Source organism: Euprymna scolopes, chromosome 10 (assembly GCF_053919585.1).
Source record: "Euprymna scolopes isolate OS-2025 chromosome 10, ASM5391958v1, whole genome shotgun sequence".
In the NCBI taxonomy this organism is placed as follows: Eukaryota; Metazoa; Mollusca; class Cephalopoda; order Sepiida; family Sepiolidae; genus Euprymna; species Euprymna scolopes.
In genome coordinates, this window is record NC_136491.1 from 58,747,939 (window position 1) to 58,773,088 (window position 25,150).

The window sequence follows — 25,150 nt, forward strand, 5'->3', positions numbered from 1 at the left end:
CTTGGTTTTAGATGCATTAAAAGTAACCAGCCACTCCTTTCCCCATTGTACTACGTGCTCAAGATCAGAGGAGAGAGAATTGGAGAGAACTTGGTCGTTTACTGTCTTAGATGTGGTACCATAAATGGTAGTGTCGTCAGCATAAATGTCTACAAATGATGTAAGGATATGATTTGGAAGATCATTAATGTAGATCAGGAAAAGAGTTGGGCCCAGGATGGATCCCTGAGGGACACCGGCATTAATACTGTGAGCTTCTGATTTTTGCCCCTCAACTACTACTCTTATGAACCTATCAGAAAGAAATGATTTAATAATTGAGAAGACTTTTCCAGCTATACCATAGCTAGCGGTCTTATGAAGTAAACCTTTATGCCATACCCTATCAAAGGCTTTAGATATGTCAAGAGCAATTGCCCTAGAAAGATTGCCACCGTCGAGAGATTTGCTAATCCTATGCGATATAACTGTAAGGACATCTGCTGTAGATCTAGCAGAACGGAAACCATATTGAGTGTCACTAAGAAGGTTATTTTTGTTGAGATGTTTGATTACTTCTGTATTTAACACAGATTCTAGCAACTTACTCATGACGCACAGGAGACTTATTGGCCTGTACTGAGAGGGGGATGAGCGATCACCTGAATTCTTAAATACAGGGCATACTGATGAGATTTTCCAGGGAGATGGGAAACTATTCTCCTTAAGACAACATTTAAACAGTTTTGTAAGTATGGGCGCTAGTTCAGGTTGAAGTTTTTTGAGTACTATAATTGGAATACCATCAGGGCCAGTTGCTTTACTGGAATCAAGGTTTTTGATTAGCTTCACAACATCACGTACAGATATACGTATATCACATAGCGTGTTTTCTGATACAGGAGGAAATATTGGGGGTTGGCGGTCTTGGTCGCAAAGGGTAGAATTAGTTGCAAAGTTCTTGACAAAGAGTTTGGCTTTGTCTGATGCTGACGAGATTACCTCAGGTCCATTGATAATAGTTGGGATGGAGCACACGCTTCTGTTCAGGATTCTGTTTGCTATTTGCCAAAACTGGTGGGAACCAAGCCGCTGCTCAGCTACTTTGGACTTAACAGATTGAGCATACAACTCTCTTGCGTTCCTTATTACTTTCTTACAATGGTTGCTGGCAGTCCTGAAAACGGCTTTAGTTTCCATACATCTATTACGTTTGAAGCAGTGGAAAAAGTGATTTCTGTGCGCAATGGCAGCAGCACATTCTGGAGAGAACCATGGCTGGCTGTTAGGTTTTTGCTGAAACTTTTTAGAGGGTATGAAATGGTCAATACCTACAATTAACCATTCAGTTAGGTCTAATACTATAGAGGACACATCCTTTTTAAACATGGAATGCAGAGGTAGATCAGATATAAATGTACGGAAGCTATCCCAGTTAGCCTTAGTGTATCGATATACTGTACGATGAAGAGGTACGTCTGGGGACTTATTACATTTCATTTTTATCTTAATTGATACAACAGAGTGGTCGGAAGATCCAAGAGGCGACAGAACAGAAACTGAACATAGTTCAGGGCAAGTTGTGAGAAAAAGGTCTAGTAGGCTCGCATACTGGCCGTCATTATCGGGCACACGGGTAGGTTCCTGAACAATCTGAGTGAGGTCATAGGCAATGGAGAAATCATGACAGAACCTCCCCTCATCATCGGTCTTGTTTGAGTGGGTCAACCATTCGACGTTGTGAACATTGAAGTCTCCACATACGTGAATGTTAGCTGAAGGATAAGTAGAAAGGACTTGGTCAATTTTCTCAGATATGCTTTGAAAGATAGTAACTCCGCTGTTGTGGGGGCGATAGAGAGTAAATATAAATGCAGTAGTGTGAGCTAAAGCAACCCGGAAGCACATATAGGGTAAGTTAGGATCTTCCCTGGAGATGTCCCTCCCACATGGAAAGCTATCTTTAATATAGGCACATATTCCATGCCCATGGCGATCTTGGGGGTCAGATTTAGAAGTTAAGTTAGAGTATCCTGTAATTGCAAACTCATCTAGGGAAATAGCCTGTCCCATGCCAGTTTCACTTAAAAATAAAAGGTCTGGTTTAGTCTCCTGTAATTGGGTTTCAACCTCTGGAAGGTTAGAACGAAGACCCCTGATGTTGGAGAAGGAGACATGGTAGTAGGGGTCTACGTTGGAAGTTGGAGAACCGGGTTTAATCGTGTATTTTTTCTTGAAACTTGTCATGATGAAATTTTGGAATTTGTGGACTAGGTCGACAGATTTACTTAGAGCAGGACAGAGAGGGGAAACTAAGAGAGAAAAAGAAACGAAGAATTTTTAAATGCTGTTACATTAAAATAATGTTGAGCATAAAAAAAATCCTCAAAAAAACTCAAACAAAACAACTAATCTGTTTCTTTCTTAAATCTCATAATTTCAAAATTTTAAAAATCTTAAATTAACTTTCATTGTCAAGATTATGAGCCTGTTTAGTGTGAGTCTATAATCTCAAGGACTGAATTTACACTCGATGACTTGCTATACATAAGAATCAGTTTCTTGACAGGTTTGTCTTTCCTTTTTTTTTTTTCAATGGTGAGTTTTGCTTTGTATTAGGTTTAAAAAAAAACTCTAATTGGCTAAAAATGTTTTCATAAAATATTTCAATCATGGGCCAATTTTTGTGCAAAAATTTTTGATTTGAGTAACAAAATGATCAACTGAGATTTATCAGAATTTTGAAAAAAATTGTGTTTTGTTTTTATGAGTTTGTGTGTCAGTATTGTTTTGCCTTAGACAAGCACTGCTATTCTCTACAACTATTCTTTCAGAAAAAAAATTGCCGAAATCTGTTATCAATTATAATTCATTACTTGCCTTATTGAGAGAGTGGGTTATATTCTCTCAGTAAACAATCTACTTAATAGATTTTAATATGAAAGTAATTTTAGAGAAATGCTAAATCAATGATTGCATGTTTTGTTTTCAATAATTTACATTAAAATTATTGAGATTAAGGTTTTTAATTTGACTGAGTTTTAGGTTTTTATTTTTAAATTTAAATAATGATTTGCCTTTGCTAATCAGTTATAATTTTTCATAATTTTGCAATTTCATTATCTTCATCGCATTTCTCTCCATTATTTGTTTTTAATTTTTTATTTTATTTATTTACTTTTTTTTTCTCTTAGAAACTGCAATCAAATATGGTAAAAAACTTGTTTGAAAGCATGTTTGACTACATCGCCTCCTGTCATTCTGATTTCAATTTGGATATTGCGAGCTCAAAAGGAAAGAAGTCTGCACGGGCGAATGAGATTCCAACTGCTGTTCTAATCACAGGTAATTAAACTTCATTGGCAAAATAATAAAAATACCTATTTTTACAAAATGGGGGAAAGTTTTTAGATGTATCCATCCATCTCTAAGGACTTTGTCTATCAATCATGTTACAGTAAGTTGTGAAATAGCATCTTGTCTGCTTTGTAACGCTTATGGTTAAACTGTTCTTTTTCATTGGTCTGTCATGTTCAAGTTTGTAATTGCATTTTAATCCACATATTTCTATAAAAAGTCTTTGTCACGCTAACATTTTAAACGGTATATTCATCATAAGATTGCATCAGAATACGCATTCTTGTTTGTGTATAAATGTATAAAATGCATCCTTCTATCAAAGAATAAAGGTGTGGCTTGAATGTTTTAGAATCAAAATAACTAATTCTGCTAAAGGTGCAAAGTTACAATTACAAAGTTAATTCTGTAAAGGTGCAAAGTTACAAATAGACTATCTGATTTCTATATTTCTCATGAAATCGCTGTTAAAATATCATTTAGTTTGCTTGTTACATCATAAACAGATTCACACATCTTATATGAGAGAAAGGTACTATAATTCGCAAGTCTTAAAGTTTGTTCTTAAATTCAAAAAGATGCACCTAAAGAAGGTCAGAAGTTACATTAGTTAAAACATTGTGAGAACATCCAGAATGTCCAAATAATCAAAATGTTCTTATATCTTTCATCTAAGGGCTCTTATGCCAAAGTTGGTATGATTTTGCCAAATAGTTTTGGAGCCTGCAAATTTTTCAAATAATTTTTTAGTAGTAAGTAGTATTAATATTTTACTCACTAAGTTTTCCAAATTTAATATAGTTTTAACCAATAGCTTTTAGAGATTCTAATTGTTTATTAATAGTAATAATATAGTAATATGATATAATTTGGATTTGACATGTCACAACTTATTCATACCGAAGTTTGTAGAATTAACCTATAAATGTTTATTTTTAGTATTAATCCCTTGTGACACTCAACATCTCATGGATACTTCATGGCAAATTCCATTTAGAATTTTTAACTTATGATCAAACAGCTAAGCCATTGCTCAATCTTCATGGAAATGATAAAAAGAATATATATAGTATCTTCTTTTATTCAATTCAAATTGTAAAAGTTAATCTGTTATTAAAAGCAGATTTAGTTGCATATTTACTCTAAACTGTTTGTTCAGAAATTTTTCATTTCCCGTTGTTTATTTGGGAAAATTTTGTTGTCGAATTTGAGAATCAAAGGCATTTGCAATTACATTTTAAAATTTTATAAAAACACTTTTCTTTTTCTTTTTTATATCAACTGGCAATTTTTGAAAAAAAGGGGAATAATTCTTTGTTACAGTTATTTCCCTTGAATTAGTATTATTAAAGACGTTGTGAAATTGTTGTTAATACATTATAATAAATTATTTTTCAGCAAATTCTATTAAGTACTAGTGGGGGGAGGCTTTGTCCGGTCATGAAATACGCTTAAATATGATGTTTTAATTTATCCAGATTTCGTATACATTATTATAGTCATGATTTCAAAAGTAAAAAAAAAAAGTATTTGGATGTCATCAGCTAGAATTGAAACCAAAAGTAAAAACTGTAGCATTCAAAGCTGGTGACGTTACCACTGTACCAACTGACACACATATGGACTGATTGAAAATAAACTAAGATGAATGTACAAAATGTATAATGATTTTTTTTCAATTTTAACCCCCTTAAAAACTATTTTAACCGACTAAAGACCCATAAAAAATGGACCATAAAAAAATCCAACTGTTTGAGGACCCTAGTGCCACTCTGCGACTTTTAATTTCGGAAGAGATAAAGTTTGAAAATATGGAGACAGCCACACACACACACACAGAGTGAGTTTTATAAATTGGATTTTATATTTTACTAGGTATATTCGTGAGCCCTACCACTATTTACTTTACTTTTGATTCTATTAAAAAATTCATAAACTGTGACATGTGTTAAGATATTCTTCTTATATAACCCAAAATAATAAGCCTCTTTACTTATATATAATATATCCTTATTATGTAACTAAGTAAAGAGACTATTTTGCCATCTAATTTACATACATGTTTGTGGTGTGTATGAATGAATGTATGTAAATAGCAATACTGAGTCACTCTTTCTCTAAATGTTCAGAGACATTAAGGAATATTAGAGAGTAGTTAAACAGAAAGAGTGAGAGAAATACATTTTTCAGTTAATTATAAATTACGGCTAATTAGAACAATTAAAAGCTTTTTAAATATAACTCAATTCCAGAACTAAATTATAGTTTGGCATGTATTTTGTGTTATTAAAAGAAAAGGTTTTCAGGAAAAATCATTGATGAATTCACATTTAATCTAATAATAGATTTGCTTTAATTATTTTTATGAAAAATACTTTTGCTATTTTTGAAAAGAAGCCGTACATAATAGTGAAATAAAACTTCTATTGTTAAAACAGTCTGAGAACGAATCAATATATTTTGATCTGTGTTTTTGTTATCCAGGTGTCAATACTCCTGATCATGCAGTGATGTTTTCCTCTTTGATCCAAATGCTTCAAAACAACGTCAGTCCGCTGGTGGCTTCACTCTCTTCAAAGACCTGCACAACAAGCCGCAGCACCATTCGTCAAGTCCTCAACCAGATTTTGGAACAATCCTCATCTTGGGTAAGCTGACCTCATTTTATCATCATGAAGATCTAGTGTCTATCTAAAATTGAAACACTTCCATCCAATACGCAAAGAGAATTTTTGTCTTGTTTTTATGCTAACATTCTGTTACACAGACTCTCCAGTAGACTGTGGCATACTATATATGAACATGCGATATAATGATTTATACATGTAATATAGTATGTGTAAGAATAAAGAGGAAAACTTGCCAGCTGAAAAAGAAGCTAAGATGCTTCACATACCATCTATCAGAGTAAAAAGATTTCCTTCACAATTATAGACTTTTATAGCCTATAGTTGTGGATGTGAATAACAAATTGATATAAATCAAAAGACGGAAAGTAGAGAGTTGATTTTCAGGGGAAAAATGGTGGAAATCTGAAGGTTGGATTGCCTTTGTAACCTTTATATTTCTTAATGTTAAAAGTATTTCATTAACAGAAAAAAAAAATTTCATCCAAAGACTAATCTCTGACTGTTTAAATATTCAAATTTACAAAACAGGAAATTTAACACAATATACACATAATTATGTGATTGTTGGAAATAAAAAACAAAGAATTATTAAAAAGTAAAAAAAAAAAAAATTTAAATGGGATTTTCAATCTGTGAACTATGATAAATTGCACAACAACACAGACGTCAACTTCCAAAATTGGATGATTTCAAGTGGATATTATTTCAAACTTCCATCAACCGTTTTTAATGATTCTACATCTATTAATCTCTCTTGCTGCTGTAACAAAATTTTAAGAACTGTACATTTTAAGGGCAATTCGTTTCTATGAAGTCAAGAGTATTACCTCAGATCCAAGCAACACTATTATTGATTATGTCAACCTTTGCTGCACCTTGTTAGTATCTCCATTCATGTCATCCCGGTAATTGGTTCATTTTGTGGAACGATTGTACATTGTAAAACGTGTGTAAATAAATTCTAAATTTTCTAGGTTTTAATTGGACACATAGAAAAATGGAAAATTATCTCCCCTACTTGATTGTTTATAAAGCATTTAAATTGAAAAAATTACAAGGTTTTTATTTGTGTGTGTGTGTGTGTGTGTGTGTGTGTGTGTGTGTGTGTGTGTGTGTGTGTGTGTGTGTGTGTGTGTGATATCCTGAAGATAAGCCAGAAATGGCACTTAAAAGAATAAAATTGACAGTTTACTAAATAATTGGTCAATATTAATGATTTTTAATTTCATGTAGATAGTAATTTTATATTTAGCGTTAAATACTTCAAAAGGTGCTGGTATGTCATTGTTGTATATTGGATAGCTGTGAGTGAAGTCAATAAGAAAGCCAAAGTAAAATATGTGTGAAAGGTTTAATAAATCACATGTCACATGTAAGGAAGCCAAGAAAAGTAAAAAAAACATGAAGCATGTGATGTCATTGAAGTTAAAGGATTTTTAGAGATGAAACATAAATCAGTGTGTCAATAAAATGAGATCTCAAAATGACATTAACTAAAAATAACTGAATTCATGTTTCTCTTTCAATTAACATTTTTTTTTTTTAGCATTTTGAAGATGATGATGATGCTGATGAGGAGGAGGAAGAAGGAGAGCAAAGCAGCAATTCTCACGTCTACACCAAACAATCTCCTTGCACCCTCAATACTTTAGCAAATTGGTATAGCAACAAATATAAGGTACATATAATAGTCTGTCTGTTCCAATGTCATACGCAACATCTTTGCTTCATTTATTGTCATCTATCTATATAATTATAAAACTCAAATGACCTTGTAACAGGTGTTGTAACCCAACATTCGGTTTACGTCTTACGGTTTCGCATGTGTACATAAACATAAACCCATAACAGCATAAACAAATAAACACAAATCGCTGGACCAGTTTTGAACGAACAAACGGACCTCCTTAGAAAAGCGAATATCTTCAATTTATTGAAAAAAAACTTCAAGATATGGGAAGCAAACGCAAAACGTGATTACAAATAATATGTATATTTTACATATACAATATATATTATACATGACAATAAAACGTATTGTTTTACTGTGTACATTTTTAGCGTCCCAATTTTTTTTTTTTCGCGTTTAAATTATCCAAATAAACAATTGTTAATACTTTCTGCTTTTTTATTTTTTACATCGTTCATTTGCGTATTACGTTCAAATTATTTTAACGCAATTTTCTTACAAATAAATCTACTTTAACCCGTTGACAACCATAAGAGCATTTTACAATGGCGATTTTACAATGGCGATAAATTTATTCTCCATTTTTTAATACACCTTTCTTAAAAACATTCATACATTTTCTTCTACACTACCAACATAAATAAATAACCCCGAAAATGTTTTTTTTAATTGCGTTACAAATAAATAATCAATGCAACAATAAAACGTATTGTTTTACTGTGTACGTCTTCAACGTCCCGATTGTTTCTTTTTTTTCGCGTTTAAATTAAAAGATATATCAAAATTTGAATTTAACTGTAAGTATTATGGTATCTGTTCAGTGCACATTTACCTATAAGTATGGCAAACCACTTATAATTCAATGGCTGTAAGTTTTTTTTCAAAAATAATCAATTATAATAAACAGAACGACTCATAGAAATCTATCTATATTCTTTTTTCATTTTAATATACTTTCATAGAAATGTTTCTGTTATGTCAAAAAAACTATTTTCTTTATGTCACAAGTGTCATGCTCATTCATTAATTCCATAGCTAATATAACATACTGACCCAATGGGTCACGGGTAGTCTAGTATGTAGATTAATCTTTATATTAAACTCTGTTTCTCTTCTTTTTTTTTTTATAATATTTTTTATTCTATTTTTGTGATTAAGCATCAAATATTATACTAGACATCAAATATTCACCTTTCAGAGATTCTGACCATCCTTTTACATGCATTTTTTTTTTAATAATATTTTTTGCACTTGGTTTCAGGGTTGCGGAGTCGGATGATAAAAGTCCAACTCCGACTCTGACTCCGACTCCTAGAATTCCTAAGATGCCAACTCCGACTCCTTTGATATCTCCTATGTCTGGAGGTCATTTTCTAATGATTCTACCATTGTCTTAGATTTATGTGCATGCATTCTTCCCTCATGCGTGTTATAGAGCTTTGTATCATCAGCAAATATACGCATCTCGGACACAATATTATCAGGGAGGTCATTTTTGAGTATCAGGAATAATAATAGTCCAAGGATCGATCCTTGAGGCACTCCCACATTAATGTTATGCTGCTTGGACGTATGTCTGTCAATGACAACCAGTATGCTTCTATTGTCTAAGATGGATCTAATTATATTTAGTATACATGCAGTTATAACGTACAATTTAATTTTCATTAGCAGCCCTTTGTGCCAGACTTTGTCAAAGGGCTTAGATATATCAAGGTCTACATCTATGGCTTTAGCCCACCTTATCCAGTACATGGTAAATGCGTTCAGAGATGACTGTTAAAATATCTGCAGTAGAACGACATTGACTAAATCCATACTGTTTCTATGAGAGAAGATTTGCTTTTGCGTGGTATTGCACTAGTGCTTGATTAAGGTCTCAAAGATTTTAGCGAAGAGGAAGAGGATACTAATGGGGCGATAATTGAGAGGGTCTGTTCTTTCACCAGATTTCCTGTACACTAGTACAACAGAGGCCATCTTCCAGCTATTAGGGAAGCAAGATTCAGCAAGGCATTTATTGCATAGCTTGGAAAGTATAGGGCCTAGCTCAGCTGAACATTTCTTAATTACTATAGTAGGGATGAGGTGTTTAAATTTTTTATGATATTGCGGACATGAGAAGGGGTGACTTTTTACATCATCTAATGTGGCTTCAGTCCGCATAGGGAAATTTGGGAGCAAGTTGTTTTTTGACTTTAAGGTGGAGTTGGGGGTGAACCACTGGCCAAGCAGTTCCGCCTTCTCCATTGCCATGCATCCAGCCTTCTGGTTGTTGCTCAGTGAAGGAATTACTGATTACCCTTTATTCACGACACTATTATAGATTTTTCAGAAATCACAAGTTCTTATGTTTTGCAATTCTATGAGTTCCTTGATTATTTCAGCATGTTTTCTTTTGGCTGTTGCTATTTCATTCTTACAATGATTTTTAGCATCTATGAATTTTTGCCTATTTGTATTTGACTTATGATGTACAAACTGGTGGAATACATGCTATCTTTATGTAATGTCAGCTGCACAATCTGTAGTGAACCATGGGGATGAGTGGAGCTTGCCATAATACTTTCGTATGGGAACATGTGCTTCAATGCCCGCTTTGCACCATTCAGTTTTCTCATTGGGACACTGTTCAGCAGGAAGTGAGAAAATATCGGTCCATGGATGTGTTCTCTAATGGTGTCCCAGTCAGCCCTGTTGTAGTACCTTGTTGTTTTGAGCAATGGTTCCTCACCTTTTTTGGTTGGGATTTAAATGTAATATCAACTGATACTGCTATGTGGTCTGCGTTTCCAAGTGGACTGTGACCATTAGTCACACAATCTTCAGGTACTGTGGTGAGGAATAGGTCTAGAAGTGAAACCTGCTGAAGTTCACGATCTGGTAGGCGGGTTGGGAACATTGTCTATGTGAGGGAATGGGCTATAGAGAAGCTATAAGAGGAACGTGCAGCTGCATCTGTGTAACCTGAGAAACCAAGCTAATTTTTATGGTGGCATGATTGATTAAAGTACAATCCTGATGTGATAACAAACATAGTGATGAAAAAAAGCAGATAAAAGGTCATTTGGTTCAAGATTTTTCTCTTTAGTTATAGGAATGGGTGCTACGGATATAGACTCCAAGCCCATGCATGAGTCCTTACAGCAAAGAGGAAGGTATCCTGTCATGTTAAAGTAGTTGGAGGGGATTGAAGATTGTAAATTTGTTTCACTTAATACTAAGATATCCCAGAAGTTTATTAAAAGGTAAGACTCTACATCATCTATATGAACCTCTAAGCCCACGGATATTGGTGAAAGCGAGCTTCAACAGTGGAGGCGAATTGGTTTTGTTTGGGTGGTTGTCTGGTTTTATCGCGATATTTGTTTGGGTTGTCATTTCATTACGTTTTTGTTTAATGTAGTGGGCCGGTTTTGACACCAACTGTACACACAGTGGTCCATTAGTTGAATTCTGTCTAGAAGTTGTGGTCTTATGAAAGCCCACCAGATATAGCAGCAGGGTACCTTTCTATGCGCGACATGGCACTACAACTATCCTCTTGATATTACACAACTGATGACAGAGCTGTCAGTCTAAGCATTACCAAAGAGTTAGAGCTCCTGTACTGTCAGTCGGAAACAGCAGCCAGATAAGCTATCAATCAGTTACCCTCAATCTCTCGGACAAGTCCAGCTCAAATAAGTCATGTGAGCACAAGTGGCATGCAAACAAACCTAATTTTCTCAGTTTCTGAGAGAAAGAATGAAATTTAAAATAGGAGAACGGCGTTCAATATCCTAGTCAGAAAACAAGGTGACTCTGGTGACTCGTATTGTATCTCTGGTCTGGCTAATAGACAAAGAAAAAGTGCGAAAGCCGGCAATAGGCAGTACCTGTCTACTCCTTAAGCAAGTTAGGTTTGCAAACCAGGAATTTGTTCAAGTCACCAGCTCCAAGAAGGTTGTTGACTGAGGAGGCCTCCTTCCACCAGTTTTATTATCAGTTTTCTTTTTTTTTTAGATGGATGATCTAACAAGATCTAAGAGTCCATCACACCGAGAGGGGTCACCATACGCCTGGTTTCTACACCAAGTATTTTTACGCCTCTGCATGAATGAAGATATTGAGTATCTTACTTTAAAGTTTTTCTCTATTCTTCATAAATAAACGTACGATTAGAGATAGATTCCCCTCTTACATTTACAAGAAATTTTATCTTTCAAGTACTGTCAATCTGCTCTAGCAACTTATTTGTTTTAAAATAAATGAATAGGATATTAATAATAATTACTTGAATATGTAAGTGAATATAATATAAAACAAAAGAAATAGTGGGACTAGATCTACATAAAGAGTTTACACACATCACAGATATATAGATGCACTTGGTGTTCTTTGAGCAACCCATGTTGGTCTAGCTAAAACACCAGTGTCTCCACATGGAATGAATTGAGGTGCAAAGTTTATTTAAGAGCAGTAAGAGGGGGGGGGGCTATCTGCCTTAAGAGCCAAATGTGTGCTTTGATTTTAATACTTCCTTCGTTTATTTAATTGGAACAGTATAATTTTTGATTTCTGTATTAATAATTTAAAACATACAAACTCCTTTACCAAAGGTGATGAATGCTAGAAAAGAGATGCGTATTTCCACTTTTTCTATTGTGTCTATACATATATTGCTAACAAGATGACATGCAAGAAAAATCTGAGAAAATAGTTTCAAGCGTGTAGCACAGAATATAAAAATGGAATAAAATAATACAATGAAATAAATTTCATTTTTTTAATATCTATTTTTAAAGACAGATTAAAGGATGGTTAAAATTTTAAATAGATTTAAAGCTTTTTTTTTTGTTTGTTTTAATGCAAATCCCCTTAACAAAATTTGATTATCGTATTTTATTGTATAACATGGGTAGTAGACTTGCCAGTTTAGATGAATTCAGATAAGAATAGGAGTTTGTAAATGTGGTTACAAATACATTATAAAAACATTTAAAAATATGAACTAATTTTATAGAATAAGTTAAGATAACAAAAGTATAAAAAATTTACAAATAAATTTTATTATGCTATCAGTTTAAAAGGGACTACAATATTTCAGGATAGGGAAACCTCTTTAGGCCATAGCATTTCAAAGCCAAACACTTCTCATCAGAAGAGGGTAGTAAAGACACATATTATACAGAGAAGAAATTTTTTAAAAGATAGTGATGCCTTTATGAAAAGAGGATCAAAGGAAAACCTCATCAGTATGCCCTGTACTTAAGAATTTAAGATGATCGGGCATCTTTCTCTCACTACAGACCAATAAGTCTCCTGTGCATCATGAATAAGTTGCTAGAATCCATGTTAAATGGAAAAGTAGTAAACCACCTCAGCAAAAATAACCTTAGTAACATGCAATATTGTTTCCATTCTGCTAGATCTACAGCAGATGTGCTTACAGTTATATCTCATAGGATTAGCAAATCTCTCGACAGAGCCTTCCTTTCTAGGGCAATTGCTCTTGACATATCCTAGGGTATGACATAAAGGCCTATTTCACAAGATCTCCAGCTACAATATAGCTGGAAAGTTTTCCCAATTATTAAATCATTTCTCTCTGATAAGTTTATAGGAGTTGATGGGCAGAAATCAGAAGCTCACAGTATTAATTCCGGAGTCCCTGGGCCCAACTCTCTTCCTAATCTATATCAATGATCTTCCAAATCACATCCTAAGATCATTTTTAGACATTTATGATGGTGACACTACCATCTATGGCAACACTTCAAAGGCCGTAAATGACCACGTTCTCTCTTATTCTCTCTCCTCTGATCTGGAGCATGTGGTGCAATGGGGAAAGAAGTGGCTGGTTAATTTTAATGCATCTAAAACCAAGCTTCTACCTTTCCATCATCAACGCTCTGATCTCCTATTTGGCATCAATTGCAATAAATGGCTCTTGTCTTGGGGCGGCTTCATGTTTTGACAAGCTTCTGGGCTTGACCTTTACTTCTGATCTGAGATGGAACACGTACATCAAATCTGTTGCTAAGGTCACTGGAAAAATGGTAGATATCTCACTGCAGTTGCAATTCTCTTCCTATATAAGAGCCAGGTACATCTAAAGATAGAGTACTGTTGCCACATCTGGGCAGGAGCTACTAGAAAGACTTTATCCTGCCTTGACAGCTTAGTGGGGGATGCCCTTTTCTCTTCCCTTCAGAAAAGACATTATGAGCCTGTCTCTGCTTTATCACTATTTTCATGGCAGATGCTTGTCTGGACTCTAATCTATGGTCCATCCTCGCCAAACTTTCACGAAAAACACTCGTCTAGCTGAAAACACTATCAATAATTTCCCCCACTCTTTACCTGTGCCTAAACCTAAACATAGATTCTATGAACAAAGCTTTTTTCTTAGAAAACTGCATGTCTTTGGAACTGTCTTCCATTTGCCTGCTTTCCAGCTGAACATAATCTGGTCATATTCAAGTCCAACGTAAACAAATTCTTGATGAGCCGTTCTACTTAAGTAATCCAATTGCCAAATTTCCACTACTATTACTGTGATATTGTCCCGTTGACTTCTGTACACTCATTAATCCTTATCCTTGAGTGGCCTTCGTGCCTTGATAAGTAGTGCCTCCTATGTAAAAAAAAAAGGAAGGAAGAAAAAGCTATAAAGGGCTATAGTTCCATGGGTTGCTTCCATCCTAAACTTTAATACGCTGACCCTTTAAAAATCGATAAATACTAAACATCTATAGATTTCTATTGCCAAGGCATGATTAGCTTAACTTATATTTATACTCTATAGAATATCTATTAGGCACAATTTGTGCCCAGACTATAAGTGATCTATATTAACTAGCAACTATTTTTATCACTTAGATGGGATAAAGTACTGGTGATTTATTTTTACATCAAAGCTAACATTTAAAGCACATTTCGAAACGCACCCTAACCTTTATACTATAATTTCTAATTAATCACTAATCCCCAAATCATATTTGATCTTTTCTTAATCCTAGTAGATATTAACCTTAAATCTACATTCCATACTCATAAATATCTCCTTTCAAAACATAACCACATCTTCCAATTTTAATCCTATTCTGACGAGTGTAACTTCAAAGCAGATACTAATTCTTTGATACTAACTCTATTGATCCAAACTTACACTTCGGGGACATAGGAATACCTGGCTTTAAAACTGGGTGCAGGGAAAACCCTTTTGGTGCTGATGGACCTGTATATCTGGTCAGTTCATTCATCTAGAAGGAAAACTCTGATTTGTAAACCTGTGCTATTGATCGCATACGTCTTGGCACCAAATGGGAGAGGGAGGCCTCCTCAGTCCTTAACGACAACCTCCCTTGAGCTGGTGACTTGATCAAATCCCGGGTTTGCAAACCTAAACTGCTTAAGAAGCCTATCTACTCCTTAAGCAGTTTCTTAATTTCATTCCATACTCCTTCTTTGCCTATTAAGCAGAGGTGCAGCTGCAAGGACTCATTAGAGACGTCTAGTGCTTAGCCTTATTTTCTGACTAGGCAATGAATGCTGTCCCCCACATTTGCCTCATTCCCTTCCTCTATAGCTGGGCATCTTTGGGGTACTTGTTTACCATATATGCTAACACGATTGGACTGCTGTCGGACTGGTTTGAGAGTACCGGTTTGACAGTTGCTGGTTGGTGTTTCCGACTGACAGTACAGGAGCCCTAACTCTTTGGTAGCGCTTAGAGCGGCTGCTCTATCATTAGTTGTATAATATCGAGATGTTTGTAGTGCAATGTCGTGCATGGAAAGGGGCCCTGCACTCATCTCTGATAGGCATTCCTGAGGCCACATTCCTTTAGATGAGGAGCCGGCTGATGGTCTACTCATGTTGCATGGTGGTGACTATGCATATCCGTTTTGCCTAGCACCTCACCCTAGATCTGAACTATGAAATAAAATGAAATGACAGCTCAATCCAAAAAAAAAACGTTCAAACCAGACACACACTCAAAGAATTCACCTCCTCCCTTGAGACTTGCATTTACAAATATCTGTAGACTTAGAGCTAACATAGATGATGTTGAATCATTTCTCCTAGAAAACTCCCCGGATATCTTAGCACTAAGTGAAACTAACTTGCACTCCTCCATCCCATCTAACTACTTTAATATGTCTGGTTATCTTCCACTTTGTCATAAAGACTCTGACAGACATACGGACTTGGAGTCTATATTCGTAACAACTTCCTCATGTCTAAGGAATCTAAACTAGAATCAGGTGATCAGGCCTTCATGTGCTTTAAACAAACTTTACAATATAGCTGTATTTTCTTTATTGCTCTCCATCAACTCAGGATATGTCTGACAGCATAGTTGTAGCACTCTCCCTTGACACTAGTGCCCAAATACATGTATTTGGTGACACCACAGAAATTGGCCTGGCTTTTCTAACTACACTGACACCGCTGATAGTATCATCTATAATTTTCTATATCCTATTCCTTGACACAGATAGTAACATTCCTGACCCGTCTCCCACATCATCAGGACAAGCAAACCTCACTTCTGGATCTATTTTTGACAACAGAAATGCTGATCATGCTGTGATAATCGTAGACATCACTTTAAACTCTCGACCCCAAATTGAAGAGCCATTGCTCCAAACGACAAAGTACTACAATAAGGCTGACTGGGATGCCATTAGAGATCACATCAGAGACGCCCCATAGGGAAATATCTTTTCTCTTCCTGTAGAACAGTGCGTAAATGAGACTACTGAATAGTTCAAAGCAGCAATTGAAGCACTCTCCCCAATGGTTTACTTGTGCAGCTGCCATCACTCAGATGCAACATGATTACCGTAGATTTATCTGGCATAAATCCTGTACAAACAGACAAAAGTTTATAGAAGCTAGAAATAATTATTATCAGTAGTAGCGACAGTTTAGAGTGAATATTCTGAAACCACCAGGAAATGCATAGTAACTGAGAAAGCTAACATGATTGCCCGTCAGTTTGCTTCATACTCTACCTTGGACCAGAAAACCATTCCCTCTCTGATTTTCCTCGGAGGACAGAAACTACACAAGATGATCTGAAAATCACCCCTTCTCAAGTACATGATATCATAAAAAAACTAGACACCTCAAAAGCATGTGGACCTGATCTCATCCCTGCTGTACTATTAAACTGTGGTACCAGTTTACAAAAACTCTGAAAGAACTGACCTATTAAATTCTCACCCAAATAGCCTCCTCTCTCCTTCCGCCAAAATATTTGAATCTTTAATCAAGCTCTAGTCCACCACCTTACAGCTGCTAAACTTCTGTCTAACACTCAATATGGATTTGTGTCTGTGTGTTTGTGTACATTTCCCTACTCAATAACTGTCAATTTTAAGTCTGCAGACTCGAAATTTGATATACAGGGTAATGAGATTTGGAAAAATCTTTAATCCATTTTCGGCTAGAAATTTGGCTATTAAGGGGTCAAAGTTCAACGATCTGACCTTTGAGAACTCTACCAAACTCCTCCGCCAGTTTTGGGTATAAACAATTGAAATTTAAGATATAGGTTCCTATGACATGGATCTAACTTATAACTTGATTTGAGCCCAAAACAATAAATGTTATGAGATGGTTGGCTGATCTCCTACCCCAAGAAGCTTGGTCCGCCCAAGGGTCTGATACTCTTAATGGCAGTTATCCAGCATAACAAGTCAAAAGTAAGATCAGTGCTGGATTATCGTGAGCTCAACCAGTACATTGAGGCTTACACTGCCGATGCTGACGTGTGCGCCAACAAACTGAGGGAATGGCGCCAGAAGGGCTCCAATGTGTCAATATTAGACCTGCGGAGGGCTATTTGCAGGTGCGAGTAGATGAGAGGCTGTGGCCATTCCAGACAGTGTGGTTTTAGGGTCAGAGGTACTGCCTAACATGACTAGATTTGGTCTTAATGTAGCACCGCAGATCATAAAGACCATTGTGAATGCGGTGTTTTCTCAAGAAAAGACAATTGAGGACGCAACATCAGCCTACATTGATGATGTGTACATCAATGAGGACATAAAATCTGCATCGTGTGTCAGGGAAAAATTGGCTCAGTTTGGTCTGCAGTGCAAGAATCCTGAACGTCTGAGGAATGGAGCATGCGTATTGGGATTAGACGTCTGTGAGGAAGACGGGACCCTACAATGGAGGGGTGGCAGTGGGATTCTAGGCATCCCTGACGTTTTTACGAGGCGGACCTTTTTTTCCTGGTGTGGGAAACTTGTTGGACATTTACCAGCATGTGGCTGACTCCGTGTAGCTGTGGGTGCCATCAAACGCAGAGCGAATTTGGTAAGCACAAGTTGGGATGATGTGCTTGACGATGCTATTCTAACTCTGATGGTAACTGACACCCTGGAGAGAGTCAACAAGGAGGACCCTGCCCGTGGAAAATGGTGTGTTGATGCAGACCACGTAAATATGTGGGTCGACGCTAGTTCATTGGCATTGGGAGTTGCGTTCGAGCAAGGAGGGAATGTGTTTGAAGACACATGTTGGCTGCGACCCATGAGTGATGCTCAACACATCAACTTAGCAGAGCTGGACGCTGTTGTAAAGGAAATAAATCTTGCACTGCAATGGCAATCGAAGAAACTGCACCTGTACACGGATTCTCTCTGCGTCTATCACTGGGTGTCTGACAGGCTTTCAAGACGGACAAGAATCCGGCAAAGGCTAGATATGCTGAAGAGTCTGCTCTCTGAGTATGGACTATCATTGGGGGTAACGCTGGTAACATCGTATTGTAATCATACTGATCAACTAACCTGTGTACCTCACAGATGGTATGGAGCCGTGAAGATGGGTGTGGAGCACACTGCTCGATCTCGCGCAGTTGCAATTGGCACGATTATCCCATGTCTAATACAGAAGATTCATGCACAGAGCGGACATCCAGGTGTCAAGAGAACAGTGTATTTTGCGAGGCATGTGGACCCAGCAGTGACAAAGGCAGATGTCAGGCAGATTGTCAGGCATTGTGAGGCGTGTCGGTCTATTGATCTTGCACCAGAGCAATGGCGAAAAGGACGATTGGACGTCAAGGTGTGGCAGCTGGTGGCGATGGACATTACCTCTTACTGTGGTAAACCCTTTCTAACTCTTATCGATTGTGGACCCAAACGTTTTGCGGTATGACAACACATGATTAGACAGGACTCGGCAAGTGTTGTTTGCATGTTGTCATCCATCATTTTTGACCGTGGTGTGACGGAAGAGATCTTGACTGATAACGATGCTGCTTTTTGCAGTCAACAAGTTCAGCAGATGTTAGATGAATGGGGCGTCTGACTATGGCTGCGATGCGCTTATGTGCCATCAGGGAATGGCATTGCTGAAAGGAGCCATCATAGCATTAAGAGAATTGCTGCCAGAAAGCAATGTACCATTACGGAGGCCACGTATTGGTATAACGGAACTCCACGCCATGTTGTGATCTTCGCCCGGTGATGAGCTACTGATGAACAAAATCATTGTGAGGTGCAACATACATCTACAGAGGAGAGCAATGAATCCTCAAGTGATGAGCTACTTATGAACGAAATCAACAGACCAGAGATGATTATAGTTCATCTGACGCGGCGGAAACAATCAGAACCAGACCTGAAACCAGAATCTGAATCAGAACCAGAACCTATGAATGTGCCCCTTTGCAGAAGTAAGCAGACTAGACCAACCCTGCAGTGCACTCTTTGTGATCATCAGATCGGGGGAGTATAATACTCATCAGAGTAGCAAGTGTCCACGTATTTGTGTAGATGTGATGGAGGAGGGATGGACTTGCCGCAGGGAAGTGTTGAGTGGGAAAAGAGAAAAAAAGATGGCGCCTGGTGTTTTATAAACTCTGGTCTCGTGAGATCACAAGAAAACAGAGGCACACATGCAAATGAGACAGGATGAAAAACTGTATAAAAAGCTTGAGTGAGAGGGACAGTGTCGTTTACAGTCACGAGGTTATTGTGTTACTATTGCGAGCATTGGTGACGATTGAAGTTGAATTCGATACATTGACTTTAACCACTGTTGCTACTTTCTCTCTCTTGTTCCATATCTTTGTTGGGTGTAAAGCTGCATTTTCTAGGTACGTAGCTGTATGGATTTTTACATTGTCATGGTAGATGCTGTATGATTTATTCTCAACAATTCTTTCTGATGTTTATTTGTTGCTGGATATTCAACTTTTTTGCAGATCATCCAATGTGTTAGATTGTATAGTAGCTGTGTCGTAGCAGACTCTTTCAGCTGGAGTCGGGTGGTTCGCATTCTCGATGTCTGTGTGGCAGAACCTGCACTTGCTATCGTTGTTAAATCATCTCAAAAGCATTAGATATTTTTGGCAGCCATTATCATTCTCTCCTGATCATAATAGAATGATTCTCTTTTGAGCCAGTCTACAGAATTTATGTATTCCTGGCATAATTATTCCAGAAAACATTTGAAAGGTTGGCCATTCCTTCAGTTCTCTACTGTGCAAGGTCTTTATTTTTGATGACGCTTTTGGGTTATTTCTGTTTGCTTGTTTGGTTTTTCTGTTTAATTTTTGAAACAATTTTGTCTGAAAAGCCAGTTTTATGATAAAAGTTGTTTTACTCTTGTTTCTTGATGTTGATGTGCCGTCATAAGGTTTTGGTTTAGGAAGCATATCAGATATTGACCAGTGCTCAATAATGATAGTTAATTTCTGAGCAACCTATACCTCCTACTCCTTTCGGCAGATATATCCTTTTGTAGACATTGTGACAGGCATGCATGGAAACACCCGTAAACAGTGTGTGTGTGCTCTCACTGAATACTTCTTGGGGTACGAGAATGCACTCGCCCAGTAGCGATATAAGTCACTCATAGTCTGTATTAACACTATCATTCGTGTTTGTATTGGCATTACCATTAATAGGTCACTCATAGTCTGTATTGACATTAGCATTCATAGTTGTATTGCTGTTACTGGTAGAATATCTATCAACATTATTGCTCAGGTTCATATTGGCGTTGCTTATGGCAATTGTTTCAAGTCAAGAGTTCTCTTGCGTTTTTTTTTTTTTTTCCTGGTTACTTACCTCTCCATGAATGCAACATTAGTCATAAATACTAATTTCTTTCTTAATGTCATTTTGTGGCCAGTCAATAATTGGTGTCTGTTATAACTGTCATGGCAAGTTGGTTAATGGCAGTTACTTTGTTGTTTGTTCATAAGCTGTATTTTACCAACATTTTTATATATATTCTTTGCTAATTTGGATCTTTCATGTCAGTCTCTTCATTAAGCTGCATGCTCTACGCATGGATCTTATCAAGCATTTGGCACATTTTTCCAGGTCAAAATTCATCCTAATATCTTTGTAAGATTTGACTTAAGTCAGCATTTGAACGCATACAGTTTGAGGTTAACCATGAAGCACAAGTGGTTGACTCTTTAGTTGGGTCTTGTTAGTAGGCCTGTCTTAATTTATCAAGTTCAAACTGCACTTGTGGATAACGGTTAATGAGTTTGTCAGGTGAAATAATGCTGTGATGATTGCTAACAATTGTTATCAGCACTCTAACATTTATTCAGTAGCTTATTTAACGGATCTATCGGCAGGCAAAAGAATAAATCCTTGCAAAATTTGTCTTCGGATCCTAACATCAGCGATTGTTAATTGACTGACACATGTTTATATGTAAAGTCATGGTTTTCTTAATTACTGGATGGATCTGATATAATTATGATCACCATAGCAGTCACAAGCGAGGTACATTATGAGATGCCTTTGCCTCTTCTCAAGTGTGTGTGTGTGTGTGTGTGTGTGTGTTGAAAAGTAGAAATACTTGGGTCATTGACAGGTAAAATCTCTGAGAAAAATACCATTTATTCCTTATCTTACACTTGGATTACATTTGAAAATTTATAAACTGAGAAATTCACACTCAAGATGAGAACATTAGTCCGATGAATCCAAATAATATTATTTGGATTCATCGGACTAATGTTCTCATATAATGAAACCCTATTTCAAAATTCAGAAACGTGAGAAATTTCAGTTAAATTTAACTTTAAGACTAAGTTTCTTTAGCTGTTTTAATAGCACGCAAAGTTTAAAAGTCCTAATTATAATCTAATTCTCTTTTCAGTACGAGTGATACCAATTGTATTTTCAGTACGAGTGATACCAATTGTATTTTCAGTACAAGTGATACCAATTGTATTTTCAGTACGAGTGATACCAATTGTATTTTCAGTACAAGTGATACTAATTGTATTTTCAGCACGAGTGATACTAATTGTATTTTCTGGACGAGTGACGCTAATTGTATTTTCAGTACAAGTGATACCAATTGTATTTTCAATATGAGTGATACCAATTGTATTTTCAGTATGAGTGATGCCAATTGTATTTTCAGTATGAGTGATGCCAATTGTATTTTCAGTATGAGTGATGCCAATTGTATTTTCAGTATGAGTGATACCAATTGTATTTTCAATATGAGTGATACCAATTGTATTTTCAATATGAGTGATACCAATTGTATTTTCAGTATGAGTGATGCCAATTGTATTTTCAGTATGAGTGATGCCAATTGTATTTTCAGTACTAGTGATACCAATTGTATTTTCAGTACGAGTGATACCAATTGCATTTTCAGTACGAGTGATACCAATTGCATTTTCAGTACGAGCGATACCAATTGCATTTTCAGTACGAGCGATACCAATTGCATTTTCAGTACGAGCGATACCAATTGCATTTTCAGTACGAGCGATACCAATTGCATTTTCAGTACGAGCGATACCAATTGCATTTTCAGTACGAGCGATACCAATTGCATTTTCAGTACGAGCGATACCAATTGCATTTTCAGTACGAGCGATACCAATTGCATTTTCTGTACGAGCGATACAAATTGCATTTTCAGTGCGAGTGATTCTAAGAATACAATTACAAGATGTTTATTTGTCATGGCTAATGGAACAAAAGACTGCTACCCCTATTGATTAGATGAATGTGCTGTATGGAAATCCATTTAGATTCTTGAATTTGAAAAATTATGAGAATATCAAAATGAGAACAAGTCATTATTGGTTATTTGATGCACCAGGAATTAATGTATGAAATATTTGGAAAAACCCAACTGATTGGTATCGCTCGTGCCGAAAATGCAACTTAAATGTTTGCAAAAGAACACTCAAACTAGGTCAATTAACTGTTGATAACTTTATCTTTTTCTATCAGTTACCGAGGTTCATACATCAATAAGGAGAGGGAGGGGTCGTTTATATCACTTTTATTTTCTTATCAATATGCCACCGAGCAATGCATGGTAGTCCTTCAAATTTCTTGAAATGAATTGTTGCTTGTTTTGCTTTTCAATCTAGAAGACTGAAGACTCTCCTTCACCTAAGAAGAAAAAATGTTTGAGTGATCGTCCATCTTTAATCCGTCCAAATCATCCAAGTATTATTTTTGTATTCGAAGACCTTGAATCTTTCGCTATCCGTCCTCTTCAGGATTTTATCAGCATGTGCAGGTGAGTATCTTTAAATTCTATGACTCATCAGAATAGATTTATATACTAAAATATTACCTAACCTTAGATGCCTTCATTTTATATTAATTTGTTTAATGGCTATATTTATTTACATCAAATGACAATTAATTTGTTAATTACAATTATGTTTTTACATCAAATGACAATTAATTTGTTAATTACAATTATGTTTTTACATCAAATGACAATTAATTTGTTAATTACAATTATGTTTTTACATCAAATGACAATTACTTTGTTTAATTACAATTATTTATTTACATCAAATGACAAGTAATCTTTTCTAAATAAAGTAGCAGTAACTTTGGAAATTCCGTGGTGTTTTATCTACTTCTCTTACAGTAAAAAGTATTCTTTTAATAAATTCAACAATATCCCTTTAGTGGACGACAACAGAATTCTATTTATGATGTTTTATTTAATTTTAGGACAAATTGTATTAAAATGGATAAAATCTAGATATTTTCGTACTCAGTTATACAAATGATTTAATTTTTTTAATTTCATTTTTGACATTCAGGCAATCTCAATCTTCAAAAATGAATATAAAAAGTGATAAACATGTTTGAATTCAAAATGGTTGATAAAACCAACTAAGCAACTGAGTTTTAGTACAAAATAGTTTATTTATTAAATCTTATGATGATAGAAAAGTCTTCACCAAACATTGAGATCTGAATATTGCATTATGATTTGTTTTTCTTGAGTATGACTTATCTGTTTCCCTATTTTTTTTTTTTTTAAATCACTGGTCAGACATACACCTTTTGTCAGGTAAAATTTCTTCATGGCTAAATAGTGATCATTATTAATTAGTACTACATAACTATGTAAAAAAATATATAATTTTTATTACATACTAGCAAGACCACCTGGTGTTGCTCAGGATCATATAAGACAATGAGAAAAATTTTCAACATACCTGTTATTCTTAGAATATAGGAAGTTTTATGTCTATGTATTATTTGGCATCTTGAGCAAAAGAATATTTTACCTGCCCTAGGACGGGTATTACACAACATATGTATGGAATAATTGTACCCTCATTGGACAGGAAATTTACAGCACGTATGTGGAAAAAAAATTTCCTTATCTAGGGCGGGTAATGTACAACACCTACTTAAAATTATTTACATAATTTTCTGTTGTGCTAAATTTTCGGTGTGTCACAGGTAAAAGAGTGCTATAGTGGATTACATCAGAGAGCTACACTGGAGTTTTTATATAAATGTCTTACTACTCGAATATATTACATGATTTTTGATTTTGATAACTTATGTATGTCACAGATAAGAATTTCTTTGTTTTTCATAGGGGTACTTCACTGTAAAAGTACCTTATATCCTGGCTAGGATATTGTTTTTTTTCTAATGTAAAAATGTAAGAACTTGAGACTTGTAAGTAATTTTCTGTTGTACTAAATTTTCTGTGCGTCTAGAGTAAGAATTTATTTGTTTTTCATCTGGGTGCGATAGTGAAGAAGCACCTTATTTCTTATTTAAAAATCATGCTATTCGAATAACATGATTTTCGGGTTTAATAATTTTTACGCACATCACAGGTAGGATTTTCTTTGTTTTTTCGTATCAATATTATACTCACACGAGTACCTTATTTCTTGGGTAGGATAACGTACAAGTACCTTATTTCTAATATGTAGATGAAACTACATAATGATTTTACATAGTTTTCTGTTGTGCGAACTTTTCCGTATGTCATAGGTCACAGTTATTTTGTTTTTATATTAGGGTGCTATATTAAAGAAGCACCTTATTTCTTATATAAATGTCATACTACTCAAATATATTATATAATTTTTGGTTTGGATTACTTTTATGTACGTCACAGGTAAGATTTCTTATGTTTTTCATATGGGTACTATACTGTACAAGTACCTTATTTCTAATTTAAAAATGAAAGAACTGTATACATTTATGTAATT

General features: G+C 35.5%; 1 protein-coding gene across 2 annotated transcripts in view; it reads left to right on the forward strand.

Annotated features, from left to right (window-relative positions):
- Positions 1-25,150, forward strand: part of LOC145285995 (origin recognition complex subunit 3-like) — a 171,774-nt gene that overhangs the window by 58,463 nt on the left and 88,161 nt on the right. The window contains exons 4-7 of one of the 2 annotated variants that reach the window (XM_080134586.1): positions 3,174-3,324; positions 5,821-5,984; positions 7,513-7,644; positions 23,036-23,187. In XM_080134586.1, coding sequence (XP_079990712.1) covers positions 3,174-3,324; positions 5,821-5,984; positions 7,513-7,644; positions 23,036-23,187 — 599 coding nt within the window. The remainder of the gene's footprint in view (positions 1-3,173; positions 3,325-5,820; positions 5,985-7,512; positions 7,645-23,035; positions 23,188-25,150) is intronic. The other variant, XM_080134587.1, reaches the window with a different exon arrangement.